Below are 12974 nucleotides of genomic sequence, written 5' to 3'. Positions count from 1 at the left end.
TCTTGGTTGAGTTTAGTACCCAAGCCAATACGTTCAATGAGTGAAATGTAAGAACAAAACCTTCCAGGCACTTACCCGGGGTCCTCGTTTTCCAGGTGAACCTGGTAACCCTGGAGGTCCTGGGGGACCCTGTAGAGAAACAGTTAACATTTATTAGAAATGTGATACAGTCATTATTCTATCTCACAATTTAGCAATTAGTGACTAATCCTGCTTGAGTTGACAGAGTTTATGGGTTATTAGCCAGAACATCAGTTCGATTTTCCAGGAGAGCATTAGAAATTTTCAGGCAAACAATACAAACTTGACAAGGTCACCTATTAATGAGGCTATTCATTGTGACCCAGTAATCTCCACGCTGACGAACTAGATTTAGAAGCTACAGTGATGATCAAGCTACTTTCTTTTTGCAACTCACCATTGCTGATTGGTTCTAAACAGGTTTAGCTGTAAAAGAGTCTTGGAGCGCAGGCTAATACTCTTAATGACCTTGATTTAAATCTCACCATGGTGGAATTTAAATTCAATTAATGAATCTATTCTGGTGCAGACATGATGGGATGAATGGCCTACCCTGCACTGTACCAATGCTCTGACGCCATTCCTGATAAACAATATCAAAGTCCTTGCCTCACAGACTTTATTCTGATAAATTAGGCTAGAGCTTCCTGTATGATCTCTCATTACACCCAAGTGACTATGTAGTTCTTCAGAACCAGTCGCTGGACTCGAAAAGTTAACTGTTTCTCCCTCCTCAGACCTGCTGAGTTTCCCCAGCAATTTCTGTTTCTATTTCAGCTCTCCAGCATCTGCAGGTCTTTGTTTTATTTTAATGATCCATCCTGACTTGTGCCTGGTAGATGTTTTACAGCAGGAGAAAGTGAGGACTGCAGATGCTGGAGATCAGAGCTGAAAATGTGTTGCTGGAAAAGCGCAGTAGGTCAGGCAGCATCCAAGGAACAGGAGAATCGACGTTTCGGGCATAAGCCCTTCTTCAGGCCCTGGGAAATTGGGAAGTGAGTCATTCACTTGCCAATGTTACATTTTCACTTGCCAATGTTACTTTTTCACTTGTCAATGTTACAGATTACAAAGGATCCAAGACCAGGTACATCAAATTAAAAAGATCACTTAGATTAGATTTACAGTGTGGAAACAGGCCCTTCGGCCCAACAAGTCCACACCGACCCGCCGAAGCGAAACCCACCCATACCCCTACATTTACCCCTTACCTAACACTACGGGCAATTTAGTATGGCCAATTCACCTGACCCTGCACATCTTTGGACTGTGGGAGGAAACCGGAGCTCCCGGAGGAAACCCGCGCAGACATTGGGAGAACGTGCAAACTCCACACAGTCAGTCGCCTGAGGCGGGAATTGAACCCGGGTCTCTGGCGCTGTGAGGCAGCAGTGCTAACCACTGTGCCACCCACTTATTAAGGCACAATGGAAAGATCTTGGTAGCTTAACACTGCAGCAGATTACAAGTACAGTTAAAGACACAGGTAAATGTGACCATAGGATTAGCTCTTAAGGCATTTTGAGATTTGTTAGCAGACTTGGCTATACAGGGAACAATTTCAGAACTGTAGTAAGCAGTGAGGAGGATAGCAACAGATTTTAGGTAGGTGAAATGATTGAAATATTATCTGCTGTGCATTCAATCAGCACAATGTCAAATCATACAATTTGGAAGGAAGAATGAGGAAAGAAAATGTAAATGAAATGGTTTAAACAGGATACAGGAACAGAAAGACCTGTGTGCGCATGTGCACAGATCTTTGATAAATCCCATCAATATTGAATGATGCCATGAAATCAAATTTCAAAAGTAGACTTGAGCATTTCCTACAGGATTAACTCACTGAACAGCAGTCAATATATAATCAGAAAAACAGGATTCTGTTTGAACGAGCTTCATGACTTTTTTTAGGAAAAACTTTTAACTTGATTTTTGAAAACATATGATGGCATTCTGCATAAAGTACTGCCAACTTAAGTTTGAGGTTTTGGGAATCAAGAAAAATCTGGAGTTAAACGAGTTGGCCAAATGGTAGAAACTTTGTACATTTGTAACAAAAGTTAAATGACCAGGGATCAGAGATAGGGCCCTCATTAATTGTATTATATATTAAAGGTTCATATTTGGAAGTTTAATGCAAATGGCTCACAATTACAGTTGATATCAAACTAAGACAAAGTCACTCCAATTTAAGGACAATAACCACAAAAGACACAAGTTTATTATACAAGGAAAATTATATGACTTAGCTTTTTTTAAATTTATCTATATTTCGTCGGATGTAGGCTGGCTGGGTTGACAGTTATTGCCCGTCCCTGGTTGTCCCTTGAGAAGGTAGCAGGGAGCTGCCTTCTTGAACTGCTCAGTCCACCTGCTGTAGGTTGACCACAATGCCCTTAGGGAGAGAATTCCAGGATTTTGACCCAGTGACACTGAAGAAACAGCGATATATTTCCTAGTCAGGATGACGAGGGGTTTGGAAGGGAACTTGCAGAGGTTGGTATTCCCAAGTATCTGCTGCCCTTATCCTTCTAGACAGAAGTGGTGGTGGGTTTGGGTGGTGCTTTCTGAGGATCTTTGGTGAATTTCTGCTGTGCATCTTGTAAACAGTACACAATGCTGCTACTGAGCATTAGTGGCAGACGGAGTGGATGCTTGTGGATGTGGTGCCAATCAAGCAGTCTGCCTTGTCCTGGATGGTGTCAAGCTTCTTGAGTGTTGTTGGAGCTTCCCCCATCCAGGCAGGTGGGCAGTATTCCATCACACCCCTGACTTGTGCCTTGTACATGGTGGTCAGGCTTTAGGAAGCTGAAAATGTGTTGCTGGAAAAGCGCAGCAGGTCAGGCAGCATCCAGGGAACAGGAGAATCGACGTTTCGGGCATAAGCCCTTCTTCAGGAAGGGCTTATGCCCGAAACGTCGATTCTCCTGTTCCCTGGATGCTGCCTGACCTGCTGCGCTTTTCCAGCAACATATTTTCAGCTCTGATCTCCAGCATCTGCAGACCTCATTTTCTCCTCAGGCTTTAGGAAGACAGGAGATAAATTATTTGTTGCAGTATTTCTAGCCTCTAACCTGTTCTTGTAGCCACTTCTATTCCATAAATGGGTTACATTAGCTCGGGGAAAGAGCCTTCTATCAGCTTTATATACAATATGGAGAAGACAATACAGTATTTGTGATATCACTGAAGTAGGAAGCCTGAAGCTCAAGTTCATGCTTTGGTGACACCAGGTCAAATCTCACCTTGGTAACTGGTGGAATTTGAATTCAATTAACTTTAAAACAAAACTAGGCTAAAGGTGAGCATGTAAGCACAGGCAATTGGTTCAATAATGCTTCTCAGATTGGTAATGGGGGCGGTTCTACGTGTGACTCCAGTTCCACAACAATGTGGTTGACTCAGATGCTCTCTGACATGACCAAGTAAGCCACTCAGTTCAAGGGCAATTGGGGGTGAGGAACATATGCTGGTCCCAATATCCCATGAAAGATTAAGGAAAATCATGGACAATTGTTATAGAATTTAATACTGAGCTTCAAACTCAAGAGTATAGTAGGAACAAATTACTGCAGATGCTGGAACCTGAACTGAAAACAAAAAATGCTGGAGATCACAGCGGCTCAGGCAGCATTTGTGGAGAGAGAGCAAGCTAAGCTCTAATGAAGAGTCAGCTAGACTCAAAACGATAGCTTGCCAAGAGCGTAGTATACAGGGTTAGAGAACTTTGATTAAATGCCAAGTAAGAAAGACCAGTCTTTCTTCCAGCTCGCCTCCAAACTCCTTCTGGGAGTGTTGGCCATGACTTTCACTTTCACTGCCCCACCTGTCAGAGAACAAACAAATCACACTTTGGCTTTTCACGAAACCAGCAATTCACCCGACTTTGGGCTCCTGACCAGGAGTCAGGAAGTCATGGAGGTGGAGGCAAGTTTGATTGAAACTTTCCAAAGAGAATTGGACGGGGAGGTGGAAAGGAACAAAGTGCAGGATTTTACAGAGAGAAGGAAGGAAAAGACTCAAAGTGACTTGCTCATGCAGAGAACTGGCACAAAGCGATAGGCTGAATGGCCACCTTATACTCTCTGGGTCTGTGCAAGACAGCACTTCCCGTGTACACTTCAGTTTGGAATTATATTTGTGGCATTTTACTCCTTGCTTAACTGTTACACATCTTTTATTGCCCAGTCATTACTGTTCCTGTCCAGTTCCTTCAGCTTTTCCATGTCCTGCTGGTCACTGACCTTGCTGATTGTGGCGAGAGCCTGCAATCCTGATGCAATTCCACAGCCCTGATTTTTCTTACCCCTCGTCTCTCCAGAGAGACACAAGGACCCATGTCCTGTTGTGTGTAGTGTCCCTGCCTCTTAGCTGGAAACTCAAGTCCCAGCCTTGACGGTCAATGGAGGCATGTTGAGAATGTGGCCAAACAGGTTGTGCATTCACCTGAAGAGCCTTGCTATGGCAGCAGCAGAAGATAATCACGTAATCGAAGAAAGCCTAGAGCCTCTACTATCACTATCCAGTGCTGTAGACTGCAACATGCATGTTGCCACAGTAACTTCATCTCAACGATCTGTAACTCACCAGCACACATGAGATTCCTGCCTTCTCTCTGTAACCCTGCACTTTGTTCCTTTTTTACCTAACAGTCTCCTTTGCTTTGGAGTGTTTCAATCAAACCTGTCTCCACCGGCCTCTCATGCAGCACTTACATTCACCACTTGCTGTGGGAAACATCAATCCCACTGTGTGTGCCAGTGACTTTGAACATCTGCACTCTCCTTCTTAACTCTTCCAACAACGGGAATAGTTTCTTCCTAATCTATTCTGTCCGGACCCATCATGATTTTGAGAAACTCAATAAATCTCCTCTCCGCCTTCTTTCAGAGAATCCCTACAATGCAGATGAAGGCCATTCAGCCCATCGAGTCTGCACTGACCCTCCGAAGAACATCCTGCCCAGACCCACCTAACCGCCCAATCCCTGTAACCCACGTAGACTACACTGGACACTGTGTGCAATTTAGCATGTCTAACATACCTAACCTGCACATCTTTGGATTATGGGAAGAAACTGGAGCACGTGGAGCAAACCCACACAGACATGGGGAGAATGTGCAAATTCCACATAGACAATCACCTGATGGAGAGGCTGAATATGCTGGGACTGTTTTCCTTGGAGCTTAGAAGGCTGAGCGGTGACCTTACAGAGGTTTATAAAATCATAAAGGGCATAGATGGGTAAATAGACAAGGTAATAAATCAGAGGGCATTGGTTTAAGGTGAGAGGGGAAAGATTTAAAAGGGACTTATGGGGCAAATTTTTCATGATGTGGAGGTGCTGGTGTTGGACTGGGGTGGACAAAGTCACCACCTGATGAAGGAGCAGTGATTTCAAATAAACCTGTTGGACCTGGTGTCGTGTGACTTCCAACTTTTTCACACAGAGGGTGGTGCGTGTATGGAATGAGCTGCCGGGGAAGTGGAGGAGGTTGGTACAATTACAACATTTAAAAGGCATCTGGATGGGTATATGAATAGGAAGGGTTTAAAGGGATATGGGCAATGTGCTGGCAAATGGGACTAGATTCATTTAGGATATCTGGTCGGTATGGATGATTTGGACTGAAGGGTTTGTTTTTGTGCTGTACATCTCCATGCCTCTACGATTCTATACCTCCCAACATGGTGTAGTGACAAATAATACTCCTGTGAAGTGCCCTGGGGCAATGTTGCATTTATTACTTCAAGTAGCTATCAGATATTGCTGATGATTCTATTGTAGCTGGTGCTGCTTTCCAAAGTTACTCATTATTACTTTCACTTGTTCACGTTTGGGCATTTGATTCCGAAACAAAACAAATAATTGATTGAACCAATTGTCCTGGGGTAACATGACACATTCAAGCTGGGACTCCTCAGACAGCCCGTTTCCAGATGCCTTTGAACGGTGTAAGACTACAGCTACACTCTAGATGCAAAGCTTTTAATCATCTATGTACAATGGGAGCAGCTGCAAAATATCATACATGGTATTCATTTGAAAATTAATATTTTACAAGTTTACAATGCGTACAATGTATCTCCATTTCCTTCAGATTTCCTTTCATGTTGAACTACATCAAGCTTTGATGTAGTGTCAAAGCACATTAAATTATGTTAATTTCTACCTTTGCTATGTCTCTTCTCAAGGTGATGATTCTCATCACAGCGATAAAAATGCGAGTGTTTCTTCAACTACAGCTACAATCGGGAAGACTAAAGTTAAAATTGTTCCTGTGTTCTAAGTGTCTGTTCCGAGGAGGAAGTTACTGGATAGCAACCAGAGTTACAGCCCGAGTCAGTTTGTTTGACCTTCTGTGGCTAAGGGCTAAAGTTTAAGTGTGATATAATTCAGGGCACCTTAACTCAGAGGGCAGTTATTTCAAACAAACAAAGGATTCGAACCAGACAGTCTCCTGATAACTGTTGCTTGTTTGATTGTGTATGTCTTTTCTGAGCCATTCCTGCAGCTAGATCAAGGTAATTTTCAAATTAAGGATTTTAAATATAAGAAAAGATGAGAGAAATTGAACTTATTCTCCTTGGAGCAGAGAATATTAAGAGGTGACCTTATTGAGGTGATCAAAATTATGAATAATTTTTACAGTAAAAAGCAATATTCTGTTTCCACCAGTTGGCGGTTCAATAACTAGGAGTCTCAATTTTAACATTGCCTGCAAGAGAGTTAAGAGTGAGATGAGGAGACACTTCTTTACTCGGAGAGTTATTAGGATTTAGAATGCGTTGCCTGGGAGAGTGTTGGGAGGCAGATTCCATGGAAGGTTTCAAAAGAGAGCTGGATATATATTTGAAAACTGATCAATTTAGAGATAGGGCTGGAGAGTGTGACTAGCTGAGAAGCTCTTTCAGGAACTGGTACAGATATGATGGGTCAAATGGCCTCCTTCTGTACTGTAAAATTCTATGAATCTAATTCTACATAACCTGAATCAATGCAGTCCTGCTCTGTGGATTTAGTTGTTTTTGAGTCAAATTATTCCAAAACTGTTATTACTCACCACTGGAACTAATTGGGCTTGAACCCAGACCTTCTAATCTACAGTAGGGACACTGCCACTGCATCACAAGAGCTCCCTGTGCTATGGGCCTATACTATCCATGGTTCCTGTATTTCCAGTTACCTCATGGGCATTCGGTCATCAAGTGGATATTTATAGCAGAGGGTGAGAAAATCCAAAATCTCAAAGTTTAGAGATGTGGAGATCCCAGATCTACTTGCACCAAATTGAGAAGCAGATGGTACGGGAACACCCCCTCAATCTGAATGTTCCCCCTCCAGATCATTCACAATCCTGATTTGGAATCTTATCTCTGTTCCTTTCCTGCCACTGGGTCAAATTCCTGGAACTCCCTCCCAAACAGCATTGTGGCTGTACCTAACCCCTTGCCCTGTTAAGCTGCAGTGGATCAGGAAGATAGCTCACTACCCATTTTCCTGTTAGGGAGGGTAGCAAACATTAGCCCAGACAGAGATGTTCACATCTCACAAAATATCTTTTAGAAATTCTCAGGAACTCAACATTTTGAAAATTTTTGACAACTTGACAGAATGTTTAAGTCAACAAACTCAGAGTTCTGACGAAGGTCACTGGATCCAAAACACTAACTCTGTTTCTCTCTCCACGGACCTGTTGAGTTTCTTCAACAGTTTCTGTTTGTATAACTTTTTAAGTTGCCACTCAGAAGTTGCATGGATTTGAGAAGTGACAATTTTAAAAAGAAACAGTAAATGAACTTCCTGGTGAAGCAAGAAAAACTCAAAGTGACTGTAGCTCCACTCCTTCATTGGAGAGTGGCGACTGGAGGTGGTTTAACCTGAGGGTCACCATATCCCAGAAGAGGCAGTGGGAAATGAGACCTTAATAGTGACCTCAGCCAAAGCAGGAACTGAACCTGGTCTGTTAATGTCACTCTGTGTCACAAAGCCAGCCACCCAAGCCAACCGAGCCCCAGAGTAAGGAAATACCAACTTGGAAATGCATAGACTGGACCTCCATTTTGAAGTACGCTGACATGTTGGAGCAATATGCCCCGATCACAAATTTAACTGTTTCTTCTTTTTGGGCAAACAGTTAGCCACCAAAAGTTGCTGAGGAAGTCTTTTCATATTGCAAAGCGTTGCCTGGCAACGTGACCACTTTCCCAAGAATTACCATAATATCCTGATTTCCTTTTCTTAATTGAAACGTTACAGGTGGTACGGCTTTATTTAAAAGCCTTGACTGACACAAGACAATGGGTCTATCTGAAAAGAGAAAGCTAACTAACTAGACTCCTCGGCTCAACAATGCTGACAGAATGATACAAGAATTCTCGTTGGAATAACTTTTGATGACAGAACCTGCTTTCTGATAAAGGCAAAATACAGTGGAACTGGACAGGTGAAACAAGCGCAGAATGCTGGAGGACCTCAGCAGATCTGACACATCATTTCAAATATGCCAATTTAGAAACCAAGCATCCATACAGCTCTGCCGAAAGGTCTAACTAAGAATTAAATGTGATTGCGGGTTCTGAAAATCGCTGCTTTAATTTGCCTCTGATGGTTGGTTCTCATCTCTCCCCATACATTTATAGGGAGTTTGATAGTAAAATGGTGACTGAGCCATGGTTATAGCGTCATTGAATCATACACCACGGAAACAGACTCTTGAATCCAACCAATCCACGCCAACCATAGTCTCAAACTAAACTAATCCCACCTGCCTGTGTATATTCCTCCAAACATTTCCTATTCTTGCACTTAGTTTAAACATTGTTACAGTACCCACATCCATCACTTCCTCTGGACATTCACACACGAACCACCCTCTGTGTAAAAGATTTGCCCCTCATGTCTTTTATAAATCTTACTCCTCCCAACTTAAAAATATGCCCCCTAGTCTTGAGATCACCCATCCTAGGGAAAAGACACCTGCCATTCACCCTATCTATGCCCCTTGTGATTTTATAAACTTCTATAAGGTCACCCCTCAACTTCCTGCACTCCAGTGAAAAAAGTCCCAGCCTATCCAGCTTCTCCTTGTAACTCAAACCATCCATTCCAGGCAACATCCTGGTGAATCTCCATTAATAAAACCCCATTACCACCTTGGGGACGTGACTGGTTACCACACTTATTCAGACAGCTTTTAATTCTCAGTTCCAACCCAGATCAGTGGAGACAGGAATTCAAAATCTGAATGAATCAACACATTGGTTCTGAGTCAAATAGGTCCCACCTCAAACAACTCCTGCAAATCAAGACTTCTCAATTCCATGGAAAAATTCACCCACATAAATAAAGCACACAAACTCTTTCAACCAGGATACAGAATAACAGATGAGATTCTTTTTATCTCCTCCAGCAATGTTTTATATCTGACTTTTGCTGTGTAATGATAAAAATATCAAAATCTTCTACATTTCTAAAGTAGCTCAGGAGTACACCCGTAAATTTAAAACTGTTCCTTTGCATTTTAAGAGACAATTTAAAAGAACAGACAGCCTCCCCCCAGACAACAGATGGGTTAAAAACATCAAAGACTTACAGTAATAGAAATGTACAGCATGGAAACATACCCTTCGGACCAACTCGTCCATGCAGACCAGATATCTCAGATATCCCAATTGCCAGCATTTGGCCCATATCCCTCTAAACCCTTCCTATTCATATACCCATCCAGACGTCTTTTAAAGGTTGTAATTGTACCAGCCTCTACCACTTCCTCTGGAGGCTCATTCCATACACGCACCACCTTCTGTGTGAAAATGTTGACCCTTAGGTCCCTTTTAAATCTTTCCCCTCTCACCTGAAACCTATGCCCTCTAGTTTTGGACTCCCACATCCCAGGAAAAAACCTTGTCTATTCACTCTAACTACGCTCCTCGTGATTTTATAAACCTTTATAAGGTCACCCCTCAGCCTCTTACGGTTCAGGAAAACAGCCCCAGCCTATTCAGCCTCTCCATGTAGCTCAAACCCTCCAACCCTGGCAACATCCTTGTAAATCTTTTCAAGTTTCACAACATTTGCCTGCAGCAGGGAGACCAGAGTTGAACAACAGTGCTCCAAATGTGGGTTAACTTGCACTTCAATTATAGGGTCATGTGGTGTAGTGGTAATGTCCTCACCTCAGGGTTTAAGTCCCACCTACCTAGAAATGTATCAAAACATGCTGATTTTAAAAGTAATGACTCCCATTACTAAAGCATACAGCATCTTCTAAGTTTTATCAATAGGGACACAAGAGAACACAAGAGAGGACGGTATGTTCAAGCAATACAAAATGCTGGCATAAGCTAAATAATTATAATACTGGTCTAAAATAAATCACTGAACCAAATTGATGTAAAATAAATCACTAAATTAAATCACTTTAAAATACTGATATAAAATAAATCACTATGCAATATTGGTATAAACTAAATCAATATTAAATACTGCTAAGAAATAAATCAGGATATAAAATACAGGTTTGGCTCCTACTAGGAGACTTGTTATTCAGCCACCTTCATTAATTTATACACATATACACCCAGCTTCCTCTGTTACAGTATGGTTTATGTGTTCTTCCTCCCAAAATTAATGAATTCAAACTTCTCTGCTTTAAATTTCCCTTATCCATTGTCCAACCATTCTATCAACTCATCTATGTCGTTTTGAGTTCCACGCTACCCTTCACACAATTACAACCTCTTGTATCATCTACAGATTTTGTAAACTGTGCCTAAAGTTTAGGCCATGAATATGATTCAGGAACACCAAGATTTCAAACACCAATTCCCACCCTTTTGAATTTGGTTTCTGTCACACAGCCTCTGGTAGCAATGTTTGTCAGTTAACTGGACAATTTGGTGATCGTAGTTTTTCTAAAATAAATTAAAAAGCTGAGTTTTAACTCCTCACGTGCAAGGTCCTGGGCCTGGCTAAAGTCACCCCTCATTGACATGTTCCAGCAACAGGCCATAAACCCTGACCGTCGGCCCCTTGCCCATAGCGACGTCCATGCCCAAATGTACTTAGAAAGGTGTTGCCCAATATCTTTGAAGCTTTTGGAGAGAAGTGGGCACCACATGGGCTGGAGTGCATCATCTCCCCCTCTGATTCCATTTTGATTTTGTCACCTCCCTTAGGAACAGAGGAAGGAGCAGGCCATTCAGGCCCTCGAGCCTGTTTCATCATTCAGTGAGATCATGGCTGATCTGTGGCCTGACTCCATATACCTGTCTTTAGCTCATCTCCCTCAATACCTTTGCTTAACAAAAATCAACTGACCTTGCATCAACTGCTGTTTGTGGGGAAAGAGTTCCAACCATTGTTTCCTCTCTTGTTTTTAATTACTGTTACAAATTGATTGCAATTTGATTCAATGGGTAATTGGTTAATTTGATAGGATATATTTTTAAGTTCTTTCCCGAAGGGGAGCTGGCTTCTGAACAGATAAGGGGTCAGGAAGGGTAAGGATAATTTAAATAGAATATTATTTAAATGGTTAAAAATTGCAGCATGCTACTGTGCAGAGGTATCTTGGGTGACCTTGTGCAAGAATCACAGAGGGTTAGTTTGCAGGTGCAGCAGGCAATTAAGAGGGCAAATGGAATATTGTCCGTCATTCCTAGAAAGATGGAATTTAAAAATAGGGAGGTTATTCGGCATCTGTATGGGATGCTGGTGAGGCCACACCTGGAGTACTGTGTACAGTTTTGGTCTCCTTACTTGAGGACGGATGTACTGGCGCTGGTAGGGGTGCAGAGGAGGTTCACTGGATTGATTCCGAACTTGAGAGGGTTGGTTTACGAGGAGAGATTGAGTAGACTGGGACTATACTCATTGGAATCTAAAAGAATGAGGGGGCATCTTATAGAAACATATAAAATTATGAAGGGAACAGATAAGATCGAAGCGGGCAATTGTTTCCACTGGCAGGTTAAACTAGAACTAGGGGGCACAGCACCAAAATAAAAGGGAGCAGATTTAGAACTGATTGAGGAGGAACTTCTTCACCCAGAGGGTTGTGAATCTGTGGAATTCCCTGCTCAGTGAAGCAGTTGAGGCTACCTCGTTGAATGTTATTAAGGGAGAGATAGACAGATTTTTGAACAGTAAAGGAATTAACGGTTTTGGTGAGTGGGGGGGTACATGAAGCTGAGTCCACAATAAGATCAGCCATGATCTTATTGAATGGCAGAGCAGGCTCGAGAGGCCAGATGGCCTATTCCTGCTCCTAGTTCTTACATTTTTATGTTGTTTGCAACATTTTATGGATCTATAACAAAACCTTTGTAAATTTCTGAAAGTCTCTGGTTGCCGATTTCAACAATTTGATCTCAGTGTATTACCACTGCCGTTTAAGGAAGGGAATCTGTTTGTCCTCACCTGGTCTGTCTTAAATGTGACTCAACACGGACATTTAGTATAAACCGACCGACTCCCACAGCTACCTAGATTACATCTCCTCCCACCCTGCCCCCTGTAAAAACGCCATCCCATATTCCCAATTCCTTCGCCTCTGCCGCATCTGCTCCCAGGAGGACCAATTCCTATACCGAACAACCCAGATGGCCTCCTTCTTCAAAGACCGCAATTTCCCCTCAGACGTGGTTGACGATGCTCTCCACCGCATCTCCTCCACTTCCCGCTCCTCCGCCCTTGAACCCCCTCCCTCCAATCGCCACCAGGACAGAACACCACTGGTCCTCACCTACCACCCCACCAACCTCCGAATACATCGTATCATCCTCCGTCATTTCCGCCACCTCCAAACAGACCCCACCACCAATGATATATTTCCCTCTCCTCCCCTATCAGCGTTCCGGAAAGATCACTCCCTCCGCGACTCCCTCATCAGGTCCACACCCCCCACCAACCCAACCTCCACTCCCGGCACCTTCCCCTGCCACCG

At 42.8% G+C, this 12974-nt stretch overlaps 1 protein-coding gene across 1 annotated transcript in view; it reads right to left on the bottom strand.

Annotated features, from left to right (window-relative positions):
- Positions 1-12974, bottom strand: part of col27a1b (collagen, type XXVII, alpha 1b) — a 551847-nt gene that overhangs the window by 448188 nt on the left and 90685 nt on the right. The window contains exon 4 of the mRNA XM_043719710.1: positions 76-129. Within this exon, the coding sequence (XP_043575645.1) occupies positions 76-129 (54 nt within the window). The remainder of the gene's footprint in view (positions 1-75; positions 130-12974) is intronic.

This window comes from Chiloscyllium plagiosum, chromosome 30 (genome assembly GCF_004010195.1).
Source record: "Chiloscyllium plagiosum isolate BGI_BamShark_2017 chromosome 30, ASM401019v2, whole genome shotgun sequence".
Lineage (NCBI taxonomy): Eukaryota > Metazoa > Chordata > Chondrichthyes > Orectolobiformes > Hemiscylliidae > Chiloscyllium > Chiloscyllium plagiosum.
The sequence above is the reverse complement of the archived record's forward strand: the minus strand, read 5'-3'. Positions and strand labels throughout refer to the sequence as shown.